This window comes from Eschrichtius robustus, chromosome 6 (genome assembly GCF_028021215.1).
Source record: "Eschrichtius robustus isolate mEscRob2 chromosome 6, mEscRob2.pri, whole genome shotgun sequence".
Lineage (NCBI taxonomy): Eukaryota > Metazoa > Chordata > Mammalia > Artiodactyla > Eschrichtiidae > Eschrichtius > Eschrichtius robustus.
This window is the reverse complement of record NC_090829.1, coordinates 104,872,337-104,893,874: the sequence shown is the minus strand read 5'-3', so window position 1 is coordinate 104,893,874 and position 21,538 is coordinate 104,872,337. Positions and strand designations below refer to the sequence as shown.

The 21,538-nt window shown below is 35.4% G+C and overlaps 1 protein-coding gene across 1 annotated transcript in view; it reads left to right on the top strand.

Annotated features, from left to right (window-relative positions):
• EPHA3 (EPH receptor A3) overlaps nucleotides 1-12,184 on the top strand; it is a 357,487-nt gene extending 345,303 nt beyond the window's left edge. Inside the window, exons 16-17 of the mRNA XM_068545605.1 lie at nucleotides 5,288-5,443; nucleotides 11,925-12,184. Of these exons, the coding sequence (XP_068401706.1) occupies nucleotides 5,288-5,443; nucleotides 11,925-12,030 (262 nt within the window). The 3' untranslated portion in view covers nucleotides 12,031-12,184. The remainder of the gene's footprint in view (nucleotides 1-5,287; nucleotides 5,444-11,924) is intronic.
• The last annotated feature ends 9,354 nt before the right edge of the window (nucleotides 12,185-21,538 follow it).

Genomic DNA, 21,538 nt, shown 5'->3' with positions numbered 1-21,538 from the left:
AAAATACTTCTCATCTCTAAAAGAACAAAATATAATTCTTTTTGAGAATAACTGCCGTTGTGACAAATATTATATCCTTTAAGAGAAGTCTGATGACCAAAAAACAATTTGTTTCTCAAAATGACTTTGACCTCCAATTCTGAAACTGACAGGGTGACTTTCCTCATGAACAAATATGATACAGAACCTTTTAGAGGGAAGCAAATATTTCAAATACCCAGGTGATCTCTTTTTTTTTAATCTTAAAAATCAAAGCAGGTAATTTTACCACTGGGAGAAATTAAACCAGATGTAATAGCTATAACTGCTAAGATTTTTGTCCTTAAAGCCTAGAGACAATCAAATAAACACAATGACTTTACTCCTCCTTAATGTGTTATTTATATACTAGTCTCCTGTTGGGAACTATATATACTTAAAATTATTTTTAGTTACTGATGACAAGTTAAATTTGTTTATTCCTATCTGGAATTTCTAACTTTAGAGATAAAAAAATCAAGATTATCATAAATTTGCATTTAAAAAATTGGCAAGTACAAAATTTTCCCCTTGAAATGTAATGACAACATTTGAAATTAAAATGTTAACAATAAATTATAAAAGGTATTGAAAAAGTATATTACTATTTTATATTTCAGGCAATAATAAAGGTAGATATAATTAACATTTTGCCTTTGAGAAATTACCCTTAAGTTTTAATAGGGTCCCTGAAACTATTCACAACCACAGACAAAAAACAGGTAATTATAGTGGTATAGAATACACCTCCAATATTATTAATATTTACTTCTAGACTCAGTAGGCATCTACTTATTCATTCAAGAAATGTGTATTAATCAGTATTTTTAATACATAAAAAATAAAGCCCTCTGTAAACCCAGAGGAGTCTTTTTATGTTATAAAAGAATAACTTAACATTCAATTTTAGAGTTTAGAATCCTAGCGCAATATTGAAATAAGATCATTATGAGAAGATATTCTTGGGACTAGCAGTTATTTATTGACATTTGTTCCCAAGTATCTGGTGCTAGTTGGTATGACCATTTACAGATAAAATAGGAGTTGATGGGAAAAAAAAAAAATATGTGTACCTCTTTAATGCAGCAGTATGAAAATCCACAAAAGAATAATTCACAAACCTAAATACAAGGAGAGAGGAAGAAAGGGAAGAAAGTTATTTTTTGTTTCCCCTGAGCAAACATGTAATTTCCATGATTTCTTTTTAATGACTGCAGTCTGTGGCCAGTAGGTACTGATTTATGAAAAGCTGTAAAAGATCAGGTGGAACTCTGCAGGACATCGTTTACAGCTGCACGGATTGAAACCTATCTAATTTGTCTAGTAAAAGTGTGAGCCCACGGTGCACATCACCCAGCCTATAAATTTCCCCTTCAGACCCAATGTCTGGGGCTGGGTCTAAAAAAACGCCAATGCCTGCAGCTGCTCAAAAAGCCCACATTCCCCTGGTGTGCATGAAGAGACATCACAGGCTCTTCACAGTGAGAGACAAATTCCTATCCATTGATAAACTCACCAGATGTCCTCTCCGAGGAGGAAAGGAACCAATTTTTATTTGAATTCCCCAGAGAAATCCTGGAAGTGGAAAAATGATACTTTGCAGGGCTGGTTATTCCGAGGTCACTGGCATTAAACTTAGGTCCTTCTTTGTCTTCCTTATACTTTGATCCAAGTAATAAACAGAAAGACTCGGTTGGGGTCACCCTAATCCTTAATCCGCACATCCTGTTTTATTTCAATTTGTTTACACTAATTTTCTCTAAATTCTTGTTGAGTCTGACTATACTGTTGAATTTAAAAATGCAAACCATTTTGAATTGAGAGGGGAAAATTCTGCATTTTGCCATTAGGCATACTTCATAAATATTCTGAATAAATGTCCTGGGGTTTGATTCTTCATACCCGCAAACCTATAAATAAAAAAGTATTGCTATTCATGGGACCGAGAGTCGACAAGAGTCGACATTAGATTCTGTGCTTCAGCTACTGTAGCAATTCAAGCTGTGGGGTGTGAGTGTGTGTGTATGTGTGTTTGCTTGCATGCCTGTAGATAGTCTAGTACTTTATTGTCTCCTTTCTAGGTCTCACTTCATTATCCTTATAACATTTTCTCACATCTGATGTAATGCTACTCCTATCAATTTTGTTTACTGATCTTATCCAATGGGTCCAATGTTATATCTAATGTTGGCCAATGACCAAGGCTATGTCATTCATGATGGTCATACAAAACAACCCAAGAATATTGTATACGTTTTGGACCCCGGGTTGTATATCTATACCTGTAATTCCTCAAGTTCTTAGGAAAAAAACATAAGCAAGACATTTTCAATGATTTAAAAAATAAACTTTTTTTTCTTTTTCAGGTAGGTAATTTAAAGAATCATAGATAATTATTTATGTATATGTTCCAGAAGAGAATAACGTATAAAATGCTATATTTATATTTTATGATGTTCTAGGTATTCCTAAAGGAAATAAAATTAATGCTTTGTAAAATAGTACCTAATTTCTGTTTCTTTCTTTCTCTTAGATAACCTGTGAGGATTAGTTAAAACTAAACCGTAACACATAATACAAATTACAAACTCCATAATTTTAATTTTTAATTTATAATTCAAACAGTTGAGATAGAGAGGATTGAAGCAGTTGAATTTAGTCTAATGGAAAGAAGTTTGAAAAGTGCTCCACATTCAGCTGTCTCCACTTCACAAATCTTGACAGGGAGGGAACTAGTTATTAATCTAAATTTTCCACAGAGCATGCAAATATAGGCAGAACCAAACTGTCATGTTCTCAGTGTTTTCTTAAGCTGAGCACTAAAACTGTGTTAAATTTTCATTTTTATCAAATAAATAGTTAAACGTATTTTTAATTAATTAACATTTTATTTTTATTAGATAAATTTAATGTCTCCCCATCAAAATCCAAATGAATTTACAATCCTTTCTTGTATTCCCAACAACAGCACACAGGTTCAGGGCATGCTTGTTCAGATTTCAGAATCTTAACCTCACACTTAAAGCGTGTCTTGTATATTAGGGAGTGAGTTGGAGAAATATCATCAATAGTAATTGAAATTCCACATATAAGTGATATCATATATTTGTCTTTCTCTGTCTGACTTACTTCACTCAGTATGACAGTCTCTAGGTCCAGCCATGTTGCTGCAAATGGCATTATTTCGTTCTTTTTTATGGCTGAGTAATATTCCATTGTATATATGTACCACATCTTCTTTATCCATTCCTCTGTTGATGTACATTTAGGTTGCTTCCATGTCCTGGTTTTTGTAAATAGTGTTGCAATGAACATTGGGGTGCATGTGTCTTTTTTAATTATGGTTTTCTCCAGATATATGCCCAGGAATGGGATTATTGGATCATATGGTAGCTCTGTTTTTAGTTTTTTAAGGAACCTCCGTACTGTTTTCCATAGTGGCTGTACCAATTTACATTCCCACCAGTGTAGAAGGGTTCCCTTTTCTCCACACCATCTCCAGCATTTATTATTTGTAGGTTTTTTGGTGATGGCCATTCTGACCAGTGTGAGGTGGTAGCTTTGATTTGCATTTCTCTAATAATTAGTGAATCATCTTTTCATGTGCTTTTTGGCCATTTGTATATCACTTATATGTGGAATCTTAAAAAATGGTACAAATGAACTCATTTATAAAACAGAAATAGAGTCACAGATGTAGAAAGCAATCTTATGGTCACCGGGGGCGGGGGGGGGCAGAGGAATAAACTGAGATTGGGATTGGCATGTATACACTACTATATATAAAATAGATGACTAAGAAGGACCTACTGTATAGCACAGGGAACTCTACTCAATACTCTGTAATGACCTATATGGGAAAAGAATCTAAAAAAGAGTGGATATATGTAAATGTACAACTGATTCACTTTGCTGTACAGCAGAAACTAACACAACATTGTAAATCGACTATACTCCAATAAAAATTTTTAAAAATAGCAATGGAAATCTCCCAATTAAAAATTCCTTTTAAATGTGGGCAGAACTCTGATTTGTCGCTTAATTTTAGTTTTAGTTTCCACATATATTATAGGGGCATAGCATCAGTGCCTAACTAATGTAAGGATTAAAGTCCTTCATATCTGTGTGTTATGCTTAATATTGGCATATTGTAAGTGCTCATAAATGTTCAATATAATCCTTATTGCTGTTGTTGTTGTTACTATTATTATTCATCTCAAAGCAAAGGCCTTCGTAACTACTATTTACTCAAGCTCCCATCCTAAGAGGAAAGAATAAAGTGAAGGACAATCAAGTGTCCACCTGGTGACTGGTTCCAGGCTTATGAGTCAAAGGACAGTCAAAGAGGACACTGAGAGCTGAAAAGGCAACCCAGGCAGTTTACCAATAGGATGCCTCTCTTGGTTCTTCAGGGATGAAAATATGGTTTCCTCCATTTCTTTTGTTCCTTTGATTTACCAGATCTTGCAGCTGGTCATAGATCTATAGTAAGACCTGTAATTATATAAAGCAATCTTAAAAGTTCTTGTTAATGCTGATTATATTGTGCAATAAAAGTCATAGTCACAATGTCTATCTATCTATCTATCTATCTATCTATCTATCTATCTATCTATCTATCATCTACCTCTGTATATATATTATAAATCTATTTGATGTTGTCATATTTGTGAGAATTTCACTTATTGTTACTCATCTACTTTTTTCTATTCTTTTTGTAATTTTTATTTTTAATGACATTGTGACATTATTTAAGTCTGTGCTGACTTTATGTCCTGCTATAAGTATAGTCCACGTTTTTCAAACTGTCCCTTAGACAGCAACCTGCACAGTGTCTGCAGATGAACATCCAGTAGGCAGGATTTAATGTTGGAAACCAAATCCATCCACCAAAGCAGACAGAGGAGTATTCAGTGTGTTGTGTCAGCTATAACTGTAACCTAAATTATCACCATCTTTGCTAATGGTTAAACAAATTAAATTATAAAAGTATGTATGGATATATTTATGCTTTTCACTGGCAAAGTTTCAGTAATTTAAAAAGCAGTCGTGGGTGCAGAAGGGGAGCACTGAGACAAGATGATTAAACAGTATTCTTGTAAGCTGCCAGCTTGAGCAGATGAAGACTTCATGGCAGATAAATTTCACAAATAAACAGGAACGCTACATGAAGTCTGGAAGTTCCTGCTGATGTTGGTGTCGAATTTTGATACGCAGCAACTCTGCTGACTCCTGATCTCTCTCCCATTGGTATTTTCTTTTCTTGCAGGCCATCAAACCTTCTTCTGGACCAAAGCAACGTCGACATTACTACCTTCCGCACGACAGGTGACTGGCTTAACGGTGTCCGGACAGTGCACTGCAAGGAAATCTTCACAGGCGTAGAGTACAGTTCTTGTGACACCATAGCCAAGATTTCCACGGAGTAAGAATAAGTTTTGACTGAACTTTCTAGTGGACATATGTGTTTAGGATTAATGTATTATAAATAATAGATGAATCTCTGAGGTACTTAACTTTCTCCTGTAACCACTGAGCTGGATCCTGGGTCTTTGTCAAGGACACCTTCTAGGTTGAGGTGTGTTGATGTGTCTTCCTCTCTCATGCTAGATCCCCACAATAGGTGTCTTTATTGAACTATGATCTCCTTCAGATAGGCCAACAGATACATAGCCACACCCAGCCCCAAAGGACCCAAGCCCCTAATTTAAAACATAAGCAGATATGGCATGATGATTTGTATATCCTCGCATTTGTGATTCTCTGTTATTTTTAACAAAGCCTAACCTCTATGGAAATGGAAAATTGAGAACTAAGTGGATAACCTGGTATATAGGGAAACATGCTAAAGTCTAAAAGTAGTTCTCATAGCTATTAAATAAACATACCATCATCTATTACTGAGTGATCTCATGCTAGAAAATAAAGTTATAAATAGGTTTAAGACATGGTTTTCCTTAAAAAAGCTTATGGTCAGTTTGGAAGAGAGAATATGCATAATTAATATATATTAATTAGTATTAATTTATGATTTCATGTGTTAAAAGCCAGTAATAATCAAGTATAATATGCTATACATCTTAGACAGCGGTCCTGTGGTACAATAGGGATCCTTTGGTAATAGGAATTCTTTTATATGAGAAACCCATGGCCTTAAGGAGAGGGGATTTATAAGGAATCAAGAGAACACAGTGAATAATCCATAAAATTCATCCTCATTCACCAGGTATGCTAATTGGGAACAGGAAGTGAAGAACTGAAAGCCATATTCTTCATCTCTCTGTGAACGAGAGACAATTTACTTCACTTTCCAATGAGACTGCATCATTTTTTCTTTTTCTACACAGTGACTTTTTCTGTTTTCCCATGCACATAGCTGAAAATGACTCTCTCAACCCTAGATCATACAACCTTGGAATGCCACTCAACTGACCAGGGTCCAGCTCTCTTTCTTCTAAGTCCCCCAGAGAGACATTCTGATGGCCTCAGTCTTGCTTATAGACTGGCTTCTCCAAAGTCATGTTTGCCATGAGCTAATCATTTCTATTCAAAGGAAGTAGAGTGAGGCAGATACATCAAAAGTTTTGTGTGAGGCAGAGACATCAAAAGTTGTCCACAGTTTTGTAGCTTGCAAGGTCTGTTTGGAAACTGTATCCATCTTTGAGTCAAAATCTTCTATCTTTGATCTTTGTTACATTAAATAAACCCTTTTGTGCTCTCAAGTTCCTTTAAGTCATATCCAATATTTGAATATTTAAATGTTGTTGAATATTTAAGGACTTTCATTGTCATCTTGTCAATCATTTAAACAAAATCACCTTGGAGAGCTATAGATAAGATGTCGAAAAGGAGTGTGTAGTGTAATTAATAGAGATACAAGTGCCTAACAAATAGGTAAAGAAGTTTACCATTTATGGTATAGCATCCCATTCAGAAACACAAACATCACAAAAGGATCTATAGCAAGGGTATATTACTATTGAAGAGGAGAATTTGTTCTTAGAAAATAAACTCACACTAGTCTACTTAATATGTGTTGGCATTCCTGTTTAAAATAGAATGTAGTATCTGTTGAATAGACTTCTGACCCAATCAACAGTGTGTTTTGGGTTTCTATGGTAGTTATTTTGATCAGACACAGTCCCAGGATATATTAATGTATTTAAATATTTTTATAAGTTCTTATTTTAGTAATGTAAACAGTTTGGGTTATGATATACAAGAAACCTGCTTCAGAGCACAGAAGCAGAGCAAAGAACAAGCACAAAGTTAAAATTTTCTACACCATTGTCAGATTTTCATAGGCAAATGTTTATTCTCAATAAAATATCAACACTCAGAGCTTTTAGGTAATGGAACACTATATTGAAGTGGATGAAGCAGAACATTGTTAATATGATTAACTGCTAGCTCACAATTTTAATATAGTCAGACATTCTAATCTATGAATATGGTCAGAAAGCTATTTGCTTAAAAAGGTAAAGTGGCAGCCTTTGTTACACTTCCAAGTTAGGGATGTATTTGTCTCAACAGTACAGTATTGGATGCTAAGCTCTTTTTGGCTGGTGAGAATATTTTCACTTAATTGTTATGATTGTTTAAACAACCTGTGAGTGTACATTCATGATGAATGAAAACTGATTTTTCCTAAGAGATTCGGCTCTTTTAGGTTTGCCCTTCACACTGAGCCAGATGGTTTCAGATCTCTCTGTACTTCAATGTTCTTTCTTCTGTCCTTTCTCCTCAATTCAGGGACAACATAGAATTAACATTTACTGACCTAAAACTCCTTGAAAAGAGTTGTTTACTTCTTGGGTCTCTGCAATCTCTACCTCATACCCACCCTTGTTTATATTATAAAAACGAGAATTAAAAAATATTTAATACACTAAAAATTTGGAAAAGTTTAGTGAGGCAACAGTTTCACCTTAAATGCTATAAAATATTTAACTCGATATTTCATTCTTCCTTTTGCAGTCTTAGGCTTGTTGTTTGAATTTGATTCCTTCCAATCCCTATTTTCTTTGTGTCTTACAGAGTCAATTCAGAAATGATTCCCTTGACCAAATAACTCCAGAGATTCTCCTAGAATAAGACAGAGATACTTTAAAAAGGATATTACATTTGTTTTTTACTATCCAGACTATCAATCATAGGAAAAGGTCAAGAGTTTCATACTCAAATAATATTAACTTATTTCAATTAGTTTAGGGATCTCATTTTTAGGCCAGCTACTCAAGTCATCTAATTTTCAAATAAAATTTTTTAAAAATGTGCAGTTTTATTCAGTCAACATATTTCTTAAAAATATTATTTCATAGCCTAGGATGGATTTAGGAAGGTTAATGTGAGAAGGAAAGAGAGAATGAGAAAGGGCAAGAGTGACTGTAGAAACTGGAGAGAGAATTAAGTGTCTGGAATGAGTTGGAGGCAGATTAATTGCTACATGTCATTATCCTGCACCCTTGGATGCCGTTTTCAAAGTGTCATCACCTATCCTTTTGCGTTTGAAGTACCGGATAGCTTATTAACCTCTGGTCTCGATCTTGAGCTGCTCTTTAGTCTTGAACTTTTCCACTGCTCGTCTGAATAGGGTAGTCCTAACGAGATAAGCATATGGGGAGTGTTACTGAGACTACAGCAGCTGGATGTTTAGAGAGATTTTGGACTTGGCAGGGTGGTGGGTAGAACACATTTTGGTAGGGGGACAAGAAGGTAGAGGGTACATAAAAACTCAAGTTAAGGCATAACCTAAAGGGAGAGTTACTGTAATTCCCCTTTCCAGTATAATCCTTTGCATCAAATATAAACAAAATTACGTATCTACTTGCTTATGTTGGGTTCCCAGATACTGAATCTGAAACAGTTTTATGCAGAAGATTTCTTCAGGTGCCCTTGGGACATACATCCATAAAGAAGTGATAAGGGGGCCTTGGACTGAAGGAGAAGACTCAGTCCTACCTACTGGAACAAGAGTCCTAGAGCTTGGCTGGCCCTTCAGAGTTGTCCCAAGCTGGTCTGCGAAGTTGCAGCATCTGATTTTTTCCAGTGGCCAGGGTATTGGTGCTTCAGTTCCAGAGGGAAAATAAGGGCCAGGCATCATAGCATATATTATTATGTTTAAATTTCTCAATGACCTCAGGAAATTAGTATATTACCTTGGAACATTTTTTTTTTCTCTGCTTTCCATGATTACATTTTCTTTTTTAAGCTTGTAAAGAAGGGGAAAAGGAAGAGACAGAGAAAAAAATCAGGAAGTTATAAAAAAATATGATATAGAATTGGAAGAAAGATGAGAGAAGAAATACAAAAACAGTGAGGATCTATTGATTTATATACATTTATATCTGTCCTGTTTTCTAGCTCTTAGATTCATAACCTGACTTTATTATAGTTTGAGGATGAGTAGGGAAATGTTTGTTGTTCATTTTAAAGATAGATCCATGGTATCCTTATAAAAGAATCAAAATCCTGTAGAGCACACATTCTCAAAAGCAGGGGTCAACATAAACAGACTACGTTACTCTAAGCAAAGGTTTCATTATCCACAGTTACACAAAGGGCGGCAAGCTTGATGTCACCGTAGCTCCCCACTAGCCTTCCTGGTGAAGCAAGGTAGCTGAAGACTGTGATCAGAGAGGACCTCAGGCAAAATACAAGTTGTCCATAGAGAATTTATCAGACCCTTGAATGGCAGCAGGGGGTAACCTGTAGGGCATCAGGATTTCATCCCCAGCTCAGGTGATAGGAATGCAACTGAGCCTTAATTACTTTTATGCAGCAGATGCTTAAGTAATGTGTAAATTGCTTCTTAAGTAGTTACCTATTGTCTTCTTGCACACCTTTATTGCTTGGGAACTCCTTTTTTTATTAAATTTTATTTTACTTTTATATAGCAGGTTCTTATTAGTTATCTATTTTATACAAATTAGTGTATATATGTCAATCCCAATTTCCCAATTCATCCCACCACCACCAACACCACCACTCCCCCCCCCCCCCCAATTCCCCGTCCCAGGGAACTCACTTCTTAAGAAATCAATTAGTTCAATTCAGTGAGGTTGAATTCCCAATTTTTCATTCTTTTTTTAATGCTCAATATAAAGGGGCTCCATCTGTGTGTGTGCGTGTATTTGCATGTGTGTACTTTTCCTTCTTTCCACTTTCAGTTTGCCTAGCACTTCTTGCCAAGTGACACTTAATCCTCTATCAACTTCCCCAGATAAACGTATTTTGGACTATCGATTCACTCTTTAGTAAGTACATGTTGAGCCCCGGCTAAATGAGAGTCATTGTTCAGGGTGTAGTTGATAAGCAGAGTACAAAACCGACAAGAATCCCTGTTCACATGGAATTCACCTTCTTGTGGGACAAGATAGAGAGTAAAGAAAATAAATCAGGAAAAAATGGCAGTATGCTGGATGATGATAAATGCTTTGGAAGAAAATGAAGCAAAAAAGAAACTAGGAAGTGCAGGTATGAGTGCAGAGAGGGTTTACAATATGAAATAGGAGAATCAGGGAAATCTCATAAGAGGGGGATGTTTGAGTAAAGACCTGAAAGAGATGAAATGTATGAATGAATTACTTAAATCAAGAATATTTAATTAATCATTTGCACATGTTTAGCTAAGTCTTTTTCCCCCCTAAATGAAATTCTATATGTTCTTATAATCTTTATGTTAATGCCTGGTTTCTGAGTTTTAACTATTTTAAATTGAATAATTTTGATAAATGTCTTAAGAGAACTATCCTTGCCATTTTTTCTACTTTGAAAGAACTTTCTACTTTAAAGAAATTGTTCCAGTTATCTATGTCTGTACAACAAACTGCCTCAAAACTAAAAGGCTAAAACAACAATGATTTTATTGTATACACAATGTCGTGAGTCATGTATTTGGGCAGAGCTCAGGAGGGCGATTCTTCTGCTCTGGTGTTGGTATTGAATTAGGTATTCATCTAACATGCATCTGGTCTAGTCCGGAGGGCTTGAGATGGTTTCACTCTTGTCTGCCTTGGTGCAGAAGCTTCATATAGCTGGGTCTGTAGACCAAGTGCTTACAGATGACCTCTTTGATATCATAGTCTCAGGGTAGTCATACTTCTCACATGGCAGCTCTGGGGCCTAGAGAGGGTGTCTCAGGAGATAAGAGGTGGAATCTGTTAGTATCTTAAGATCTGAGTGCAGAACCTGATACAGTGTCACTTCAAACATATTCTGTCAGTCAAAGCAGTCCCCAAACTGGCCCAGATTTAAGGGAGACAGGTAATGCCCCACAAGAATGTGTGACCATCTGCATTCGTTTCCTAGGGCTGCCATAACAAATTACCACAAACTTACTGGCCTGAACAACAGAAATTTATTTTTTCACAGTTTAGAAGCCAGAAGTTGGAAATCAAGGTATTGGCTGTGCCATGCTTGCTCCAAAGTCCAAAAGAAGGAATCCTTCCTTACTTCTTCCAGTTTCTGAGGGATCCCAGCAAAGTAACTGCAATCTCTGCCTCCATCTTTACATGGTCTTCTTCTCTGTGTCCCTGTGTGTCCTCTTTCTCAAATAAGGATAGTCTCACTGGATTTAGAGTCCATCCTAATCTAGTATGATCTCATCTTGACCCTTCACTTAATTACATTTGCAAAGACCCTATTTCTCAATAAGGTCACATGGTGAGGTTCCAGATGGACAGAAATTTTGAGGGGAACACTATTCAACCCACTATACCATCTATATTCTTCCACTAGAGGTAGAATAGTCAGGATATAATACACAAATGGTGCAAAAATCAGAAAGTTATGTCTAAAGCATTGGGATCTATAATTGCACAAGCTTTGTTAATTGAAAATCTCCTACTTACATACTATCCAGGCAACCATGATTCTCACCAGAAATTTTCTCCTTTTTTTTACAGTGACATGAAAAAAGTTGGTGTCACTGTGGTTGGGCCACAGAAGAAGATCATCAGTAGTATTAAAGCTCTAGAAACACAATCAAAGAATAGTCCAGTCCCAGTGTAAAGTGCTATTTCTGGAAGGAGGTGGTGGCTGTGGAAGATGTGATGTCACGCTGCAGACAGATGTCAACACTGGAAATACTGGTGGACATTCCAAGCCCAATAAGACACTCAGATACGAGTACAAATGCCTTAAAATGGAATTGAAAAGCTCTTTATTTTCCCCTATCATTTAGTGGATGGGTGGGTGGGTATATTTTGTTTTGTAATTGCTTTTTGATATTAGTTGATGGATTAAATCAAAATTCTTCAGCGCAAAATGATGAACTAGCATAGAGCCATTGATCATAAACTATCATAAAAGCAAAACAAATGAAATAACATAATGAACATGGTGGCTCTGTTTACAAATAGCCACAAAAGAAAAGACTTGTGATATTTTTATACACAGAAGAAATCTGTAACAGGTATTTTGTTTCTTTAAAAGCAAGCAAAATAGAGGAATTCATACCTCAAACTATCTGGCCATATTTACTACCTTTTCATTGTATGATTCCCTTTCATTTGTTAAAAGGCATATGGAAATGAAGTTTGTAGTTGTTTTAAGTACTACACGTTTTTAATTGTTAGCTTCCTTAAGTATTACCATGTAAAAAAATGTTTTAATTTTGAAGAAAAGTACATATTTATTTTCTTTTGAATTGTTTTTATTGTTTTCTATTTATGCCTTGATGATTTAATTTGGATTTGTGACAGTCAAGTGCCAAATGCTCTCTCAAATTGTCAGCAGTAGGAAACATAGAAAATGATGGGTTTCTTTCCAGATTTTTTTAACCATCCACTTATATGTATCTATATCTATATACAAAAAGAAACCAAACCCTTTCCTTATTCATACACTAGCCAAATCTCTCACAGTCTGAATTATTCCATCCATTTTTGTCTCTCCATTTTATAATAAACTGTACACTCCTAATTTAGTGTAATATACTGGATTGTGTGTAATGGATTCTCAATGACATGCCTGCCCTGCTCTGGTGCTTAGGAGACCATCAATTCCTTCCATTAGTAAAAGAGCTACGTTAGAACTCCTGAATAGAGAATAGCTACGCTGGAAAGGATTGGGATCCTATTTAGATTGCTGCATTAATTGGCAATATAGCCTATAAGCTGAAGCATGAGTCAAAAAATCACTTGCTGACTGGCTTTGAAATGCCACTTAATATCTTTGCTTAAACTTGTTGAGCTATTTATAGAGAATGGTGATAACTAAACTACTCATCTGCCTCACTGGGGTTTTGTTAAATTCAGTAAACATTGTCATCATCAATAGCAAGTATTATTATCTTTAAGAGTCTCTGCTGAAATGCACCTATTGTAGTTTTGGTGTATATCTTAGAAGCACTGAACTTCTTGACACTTATTGAACATATAATTTTCAAAAGAGCTGGTTGTCTAGCAAGACTCAAAATCTGGAAAGATCTCTTATTGCAGGAACTTACACTTACTATTCCATAAAGGTCAAATATGAGCATACTCATCAATATTTGAAATATATACCTGGTGGAGATCTAGCCATAATATATTGTGAAGCAACATTTTAGCTATATCTATATTCTTTCTAATGCTGATATGGTCATGTTATTGGAATAAGAAATGCATATGTCACAAAATAGAATGGATAAAACAATGCCGCAACCTTTATGTTCGTATGCAAAATGGAACACTAACACAGCTTACAGTCACAGATCAAAATTCACAAGTGCTAATCTATTGTAAATTTAGTGTAATAAGGCTTAGGTTGTGTTCCTCATATATGAAATTGTATCTCAAATTTCTGCAATATTCCTTATAGTCAAATCATCCTACCAGAATTATGCATTGGGTGTATAAGAGCATGAACCTTTTAAAAAGATATATGTGATTATGAAATTAATTACAAATTTCACTTAAGCCTGCTAGAAGCAGCTAAAAACACATTTTAAAGCAAACATTTTGTGTTGTGGAATGTTAGATTGAGATCTGAATCTGGCTTCAATCTCATTTTTTTTCCAGACTAGCATTTACTTTCTTAGGTACTCGTCTGTGCATACGCAACAAAATCTGTGCATTTCATGAACTAATAGAAGTTGAGGATTGTTGAATCTATTTCACTTATTTTGGCTGTGGTTTCCATTTGAAAGTTGAGATTGTATACGCAGTATATTGCTCTTCATTGTTTCACTATTTTTCTATCTGACCTCTTATAAATTTACTTTACACAATCCTTACCCTGTACATATGTAAACATAACAGTGTACGATTCTTAACCGTGGAGTAGAGGTACTAGAATGCTAATGGCCATCTCTTTGTACAGAAACTGCATTGGCTTTCAATAAACATGAAACCACAACTCCTTCGCAACGTCATGTACCATATTATCTGTTTTGTATCTTAAATTTGTTTTACGTATATTATTTATTTTTGGTTACTTGCCCACTTTAAGCTGTACTAAGTATCAAATAAGCCATGTATAAATGTGATATGATTGGCAATATATATGTACTTTAAATTTGTATCTTCAAAACATTACTCATTTAGTTTATGTTGTACAATGTAGATGGCCTCTTACTAATGTAAAATGATTTGTAGTGGAAACATTTATATTTTTATAATAAACATAACGAAAATATTTTTTACAGATTGGAATAAAGAAGTGGTCTTTGAACCTTTTTTAAATATTATAAAAATATGTGCTTATTTAAACAGCAAAATAATGAAATGTATGTAAGTCAAGAAGAATGTGCTGTTTCTTTTTTCTCCATTAGTGAGGAAGGATTGGTGTTATGTTATCCACATTTTTTTTGTTTAAATCTCATTATCAATCAGCTAGAAAAATAATCAGTAAATATTATCTTTATGGTTAAAAAACACAACTGTATTAGGTAGTTCTCTTTCAATTGCAAGTGATGAAAAACAAATAAATAACTTAAAGAAAATAAGGAAATTTTCAGCCCACATGACTGAAAAGTCTGGAGATAAACTTCCTAGCTGAGAAATCAGGAACAGATGGTTCCAGGCATGTCTTATTCTTTTTCTTTTTAACTGATCCTATTTTTTCTCTCAACTGGGTTAATTTGCAAACTACAGTTGATCCTTGAAAAACTTGGTTTGAACTGCGTGGGCTTGCTTATCACAAATTTTTTTCAATAAATACGTACAGTACTACATGATCTGTGGTTGGTTGAATCCACAGATGTGGAACCATGGATATGGAGGGCTATCTATGGGACTAGAGCATCCTCGCATTTTGATATACACCATGGGGGATCCTAGAACCAATTCTCGTGGATACCGAGGCATGACTGTATATCTTTTTTTTTTTTTTTTAACATCTTTATTGGAGCATAATTGCTTTACAGTGTTGTGTTAGTTTCTGCTGTATAACAAAGTGAATCAGCTATATCCCCATATCCCTTCCCTCTTGCATCTCCCTCCCACCCTCCCTATCCTACCCCTATATGTGGACACAAAGCACCAAGCTGATCTCCCTGTGCCATGCAGCTGCTTCCCACTAGCTATCTATTTTACATTTGGTAGTGTATATATGTCAATGCTACTCTCTTACTTCATTCCAGCTTACCCTTCTCCCTCCTCGTGTCCTCAAGTCCATTCTCTACGTCTGTGTTTTTATTCCTGTCCTGCCCCTAGGTTCATCAGAACCTTTTTTTTTTTAGATTCCATATATATGTGTTAGCATACAGTATTTGTTTTCTAGTTAATATAATTCTACATTATAATTCTTGTGAGATAATTACTGTCCCTCAGTTGTTCCAGTAGAAGTCATGGAGTCTTGCTTGGCTCACAAGCCCTGTCTGAATCACTTTGGACAGGAAAATGAATGACTTAGGTTGGTAGTTCTTAGTCCTGAGCCTGCCTTTGGAGATAGTGGGTGGGATCATGTGGAATTGATCCACAGGGATCAGAGGTGTCAGAGTGGTTTAAGTCCAAAAGAAAGTCAGAATATCTTTTATGAAAAAAGAAGGAAAGAATTCTGAATGAGCCAGATAAAACAAAAATTAAAAACAACCAATGAACTGAAACTTCAAATAATATTCTAAGAAACACTTGATACTTTGTATAAAGTAGGTCTCTAGTCTTTTGCAACCTATTTAAAGAAAATGATTATATACGAAAACCATTGCTGACTCACAATATGAGGCAAGATAAGATGAGTGATCAAGATTTCCATAGAGGTAAAGTCACAGAATAGATCAGATTTGAGTTTTCCCTGAAGGAGAAATAGCATTCGATCATGTTGAGTGGAGTAGAGAATAACTTGTAAGCAGGAGATAAAGGGAGCAGGTAAAGAAGAATATATTTATTCATTCAATAACTACGTTTTAAGCACTATTATGAGACAGGTGTTTTGCTTTCACCGTTTACAAGTTACTCCATTAAATTTTGCAACAATCCTGTGAATAGATTTAGCCACTTTTAATAGATGAGGCAATCAAGGCTCAGAATGTCCAGGTCACCTTCCCAAGGTAAACCTAGTAAATAGATAAACAGATATTTCAAACTAGAATCCTCTTTTTCTGTGTTCTTTCCATAATATAATTGCTACTGTATCCCCAAAATGCTCTGGGGACAGTGAAAAAAAAGCTATTCTGATCCTTTTTACTCTCTTACTATGTACAAATAACGCCAACATGTGTACTAAAAACTACCCTTCTTAACGGCTGTAGGTTAAGTAGACTATATGATGTTAGGAATCTGTATTAGTGTTGTAGGCATGAAGCTATTCACTTACTCTAGGATGGTGGTAATAGAATATAGAGAACAGGATGCATACAAAGACACAGAAAGAAAGGAGAATTAACAGAATTTACCAATTTGACATGAGAGTTGTTCCAGAGGTAAGAATCAAAGTGAATCATAAAATGTCTGGAATGTTTGTGAAAATGATGGCACTATTGTTAGAAGTAGGGAATAAGGAGAGGTTAGTTTGACATTATAGGTCTGCTAAATTTATGTTGCTAGCCAAACTTTAATAAGTTCACAAGTTTTGAATATATGAGTCTGAAGCTTTAGAAAAAAGAATTCAAAGGAAAAAGGTGTCTCTGATACTATGTAGAGATCTATATATCTTTTTGTGGTATGTATACATGTATCTTTGTCTTGGACCACCTTTTTTAGGTTAATGTTAGCTGCTATAATAAATCTCCACGTGTCAACAGTTTAAATTGTGAAAAATACAATTTTATCTCTATTATTTCTTAAAAATTTTTATTTATTGGAGTACAGTTGATTAACAATATTGTGTTAGTTTCAGGTGTACAGCAGAGTGATTCAATTATACATATACACATATCTACTCTTTTTCAAATTATTTTCCTATTTAGGTTATTACAGAGTATTGAACAGAGTTCCCTGTGCTATACAGTAGGTCCTTGTTAGTTATCTATTTTAAACATAGTAGGGTGTACATGTCAGTCCTAAACTCCCAATCTATCCCTCCCCCCAACCCTTCCCCCCATAACCGTAAGTTCATTCTCTAAGTCTGTGAGTCTGTTTCTGTTTTGTAAATGAGCTCGTTTGTATCAGTTTTTTTAGATTCCACATACAAGCAATATCATATGATATTTGTCTTTCTCTGTCTGACTCACTTTATTCAGCCATTAAAAAGAATTAAATAATGCCATTTGCAGCAACATGGATGGACCTGTAGATTATCATACTAAAAAACACAATTTTAGACACAGAATAACCCAAAGTAGTCGTTTTCCAGGTGGCCTCACTTATACAATGATTCAAACCCCACACTCTCTCCATCTTGTGGAGTGTAAAGCCTTGGAATCCTTTGCTTCCAGCCAGTAAAGTGGAGGGAGGATTGTCTGTGGCAGATGTCGTGAGCCCTGCTTGTGAGTGGCACACATCACTTCCTCTCTCCACGGACTAGAACGCAATCATACCGCTGTACTTGACTGAAAGAGAGTGTGGGACAAGTAGTGTGCTCACATAGAAAAGGAAAGAGCTTTTGGAATCCATATAGCCGTCTCCGCCACAAGTCCTTCTACTCACGTATATAATGTGTTAGAGGCAAAAGGCTATGATTGAAACATCAGTCTCTTGCTAAAGCCACCCATTTCTTCTCTACAGGCAACCATTTTGAACTCTTTTTTCTCATTACTTGAATCCAATATATATTAGTGGTAACTGTGTCTGCTATGGGCATTCACTATTCAGATCTCATATCAAGAGAGAATTTATTAGAAAGAGAGCAATTAGCTGACAAACTCAAACTGTTGTGTTTTCAAACTCCCCAGCCTAGTTTACACCAGGTCGTGAAGCGTGGTGAGAGTACTAGTTCCAGGCCATTTCTTCTCAACCAACAGACTCCTTCAACAAGCAATCTTGAATCTCAGGCTGCAGTCATCCTCGCTGAGGTGTTCTCAGAGCTGCGCTGCAGTCTGAGCTTCCTATCCTATCCCCATCCTTTGCTCTTTTTCTCGTAGGTGTCAGACCTGTATTTCAATCTGTAAGCTCTCCAAGCCTTCTTTTCTCCCCTGTCCCAATCCTTCACCGGCATGCCCACCAAAAAGTTTCTTGCAGGTCTAATTCCTTCTTGGTGTCTGCTTCTTTACGTCCCACCACAGCCTCTGTTGGGCCCCCATTATCTGTCTAGATTACTGAAGGAATCTCTTAAGTAATTCATCTGACTCCAGCCCTGATATCTCCAATATCAGTCAGACTAATATACTGAAGCAAATTTAGTTTTGTAGTTTCTCCTCAGGAGACTTGCAAATGCAAATGCCTCAGGGTCCTGGCAGGTTATATAAATGAGTGAAGCAAGTGGAGAGCGTGGTGACCCGTAAAAGCACCCTTCATTCCTCCAGAAGCAGCTTCTCAGCAATAAGGCTACAAGAATCCAGTGTTAATTCCTGATCTTTCAAGAGAATTTCTGATCTGAGTTTTTGTGAGAATTTTTTATATATTTTAAATGTGATCACCCATCTAATAATGAGGAAGACACAGCTAAGTGCTGAACTTAGCCTGCAGCTGTCAACTTATATTTCTAGAACACAGAATACTCTTTAGTATTGGTACATAAGACCTGCCTGGGATAAAACCCTACTTCTCTCTGTATTCTCCTGTCTGTCCACTATCTCTTCATACTGTATACAACTGTGCTGAACCACTTGCGGTTCTCTGAATATGCCACATGTTTTTTGTTTCTTTTTTATGCATCAGAGCCTTTGAACTTTCTGTTCATTTGTCCAGAATCACCGAGCCAATCTCTATTCATTCTTCAGGTCTCCTTAGCTTCCCAGCACTGGGTTAGGTGTCCTTTGTGTGTGTGTGTGTGTGTGTGTGTGTGTGTGTATGCAGCAAAAGAACCCTGTGATTGAGCCTGCACAGCACTTACCATCTTATACTGAAGTTGCCTCTTCTTTATGCCCCATCCCCGCTCCTGGATGAGGGTTCCTTGAACAAGAACTATGTGTTGTAAATCACTGTGTCCCCTTGCCCATTGCAATGCCTTATATAAAATAAGCATTCAAAATTGTTTGATTTAAAGTATTAAAACGATTTTTGATAATATAATAAAGAGGGATGTCCCTGAAGATTTTTTGTTCTTATAAGGAAAAGTATAAATTTTCTTCAGGTCAATAAAAACTAGTTAATGTTCCAGTTGTGTATCTTGGATCATTAAACATACTGATTTCTCCTAGAACTGGTTCATTTTCATAGAATTTTGTGGACTCCTTTCATAGGTCTCAATGCTCTCATTTTTCTTAGTACAGTTAAGTCGTTTAAGTAGACCCTTGAACCAGAGCTTAGCTATAAAAATTTAACAAGGTAAATGCCAAAGCTATTCTGATCCTTTCTACTCTCTTCCTATGTACAAATAACGCCAACATGTGTACTAAAAACTACCCTTCTTATAAGGCATCTGGGATTCACATTCTCTTGACCCAGGGGATCTAGACACAATTCAGGAAAATAAGCGGTAGAGTTAAATACACTATAAAACAAAGATTTTGGAGTTTACAGAAGTCCTCACCCTGAAATTCTCTGGGAAAACCCAGTTACAAGTTGATGGAGAATAGTCATAATTAAATCAAATTTTCCCACTAAGTGGGCTATTTCCTTTCTTCTTTTGAACAAAGATAATTTTCCACTTAAATTAGAATTAATAAAAGTGACAACAGTAATGCTAACAAGAAATAAGAATTTTAAACCTGATTCATAATTTCTATTACATATATGTACATATATATGTACTATTAGGTTTTCCTATTCCAAATGCTATTATCAATTAAGCATTATTGTGTTCTAAGCACTTAGTATATATTATTTTATTTAATTTTCCCCAACAGTCCTGTGATATGAGTGTTTTATTATCTACTTTATAGGTTGAGGCTTAGAGTAGTTAATAATCATACAAGTTTATAAAGCTATCAAGTAGAACTGAAGTCAAAATCAACTCTGAGACCCTTATTCTGAATGACTACACTTTATTACCTGTCAGTATAATATTACTAATGAGGATAAAAATCTGAAGAACAATTATGAAATGCATGCTGGATTTAAGATCTTGCATAGTCTCCCTCTTGCCACTTTTCAATGTGCATGATGTTACTCAGTGACTCTCTAGCAGAACACATTTCTGCAGAATCCTTTGATTCTTACTACTGTGGTAGAGGAAGGAACAGGCAGTTACCCTTGATTTCACTTCTGTGAACTCCATTTCAAGAGTATAAGATTTGTCTGACATATGGTGAACCCTTCAAGCAAACATACTCCCTTGAACATTCAACAAATAATCTAATTTGGAAAAACCAAATACGACAAGGAAAAAGTAGTACTCTTGTGCTATTTTCTGACAGATTTCCACACCAATGATTTATGGAAGTGTGTTAAGTTTGGGGTTGTTATCTGAAGCCAAGAAAAAAGCCCTTACATTTTTGAAGCCCATCACCCTCAATGATGGAAGCCAAAACCTTGGAATGTTTGCTAAAATCAAGGATGAGAGAACACAGAATGTCATGTACTATCAATAACTCATTGACTTTCATATGGTTCTCATTTATTCTCATACATGGCAAATCAAAAGCCTTGGGAGGAAGCCAATACAAATTGTTATAGATAACACTATCTGAATTTAACTGCCATAGGTATGCTTTATATAGTAAACATATATTTCATATCAGCAACTCAGCAACACAAATATAGAAAAAGACCATAGTCAAAATTCATTTGGATACTCTCCTTCAGAGAATGCTCAATTTGCCAATATTATTATTTATCTTGGGCTAGAGATCCCTTAATATTCAATTTGTTCCATGTTTCTGACTCTAGAGATCATATATATATACATTCATACTCTATGAAATATTGACATCATGTTACAATGATATCTTAGGTTAATAAAATCATTTCAGCACATGAATGTTTAGTATTTGCTTCCAGAATCAAATAGATTAAATTGTTCATAGTTTCAGTTTCAGAGACATTTTACAAATAGGATGTTTTTCTTTTGTTTAATTGGCTACAGTTCAGTTTGAGGCATCATTTGATCATGGAAG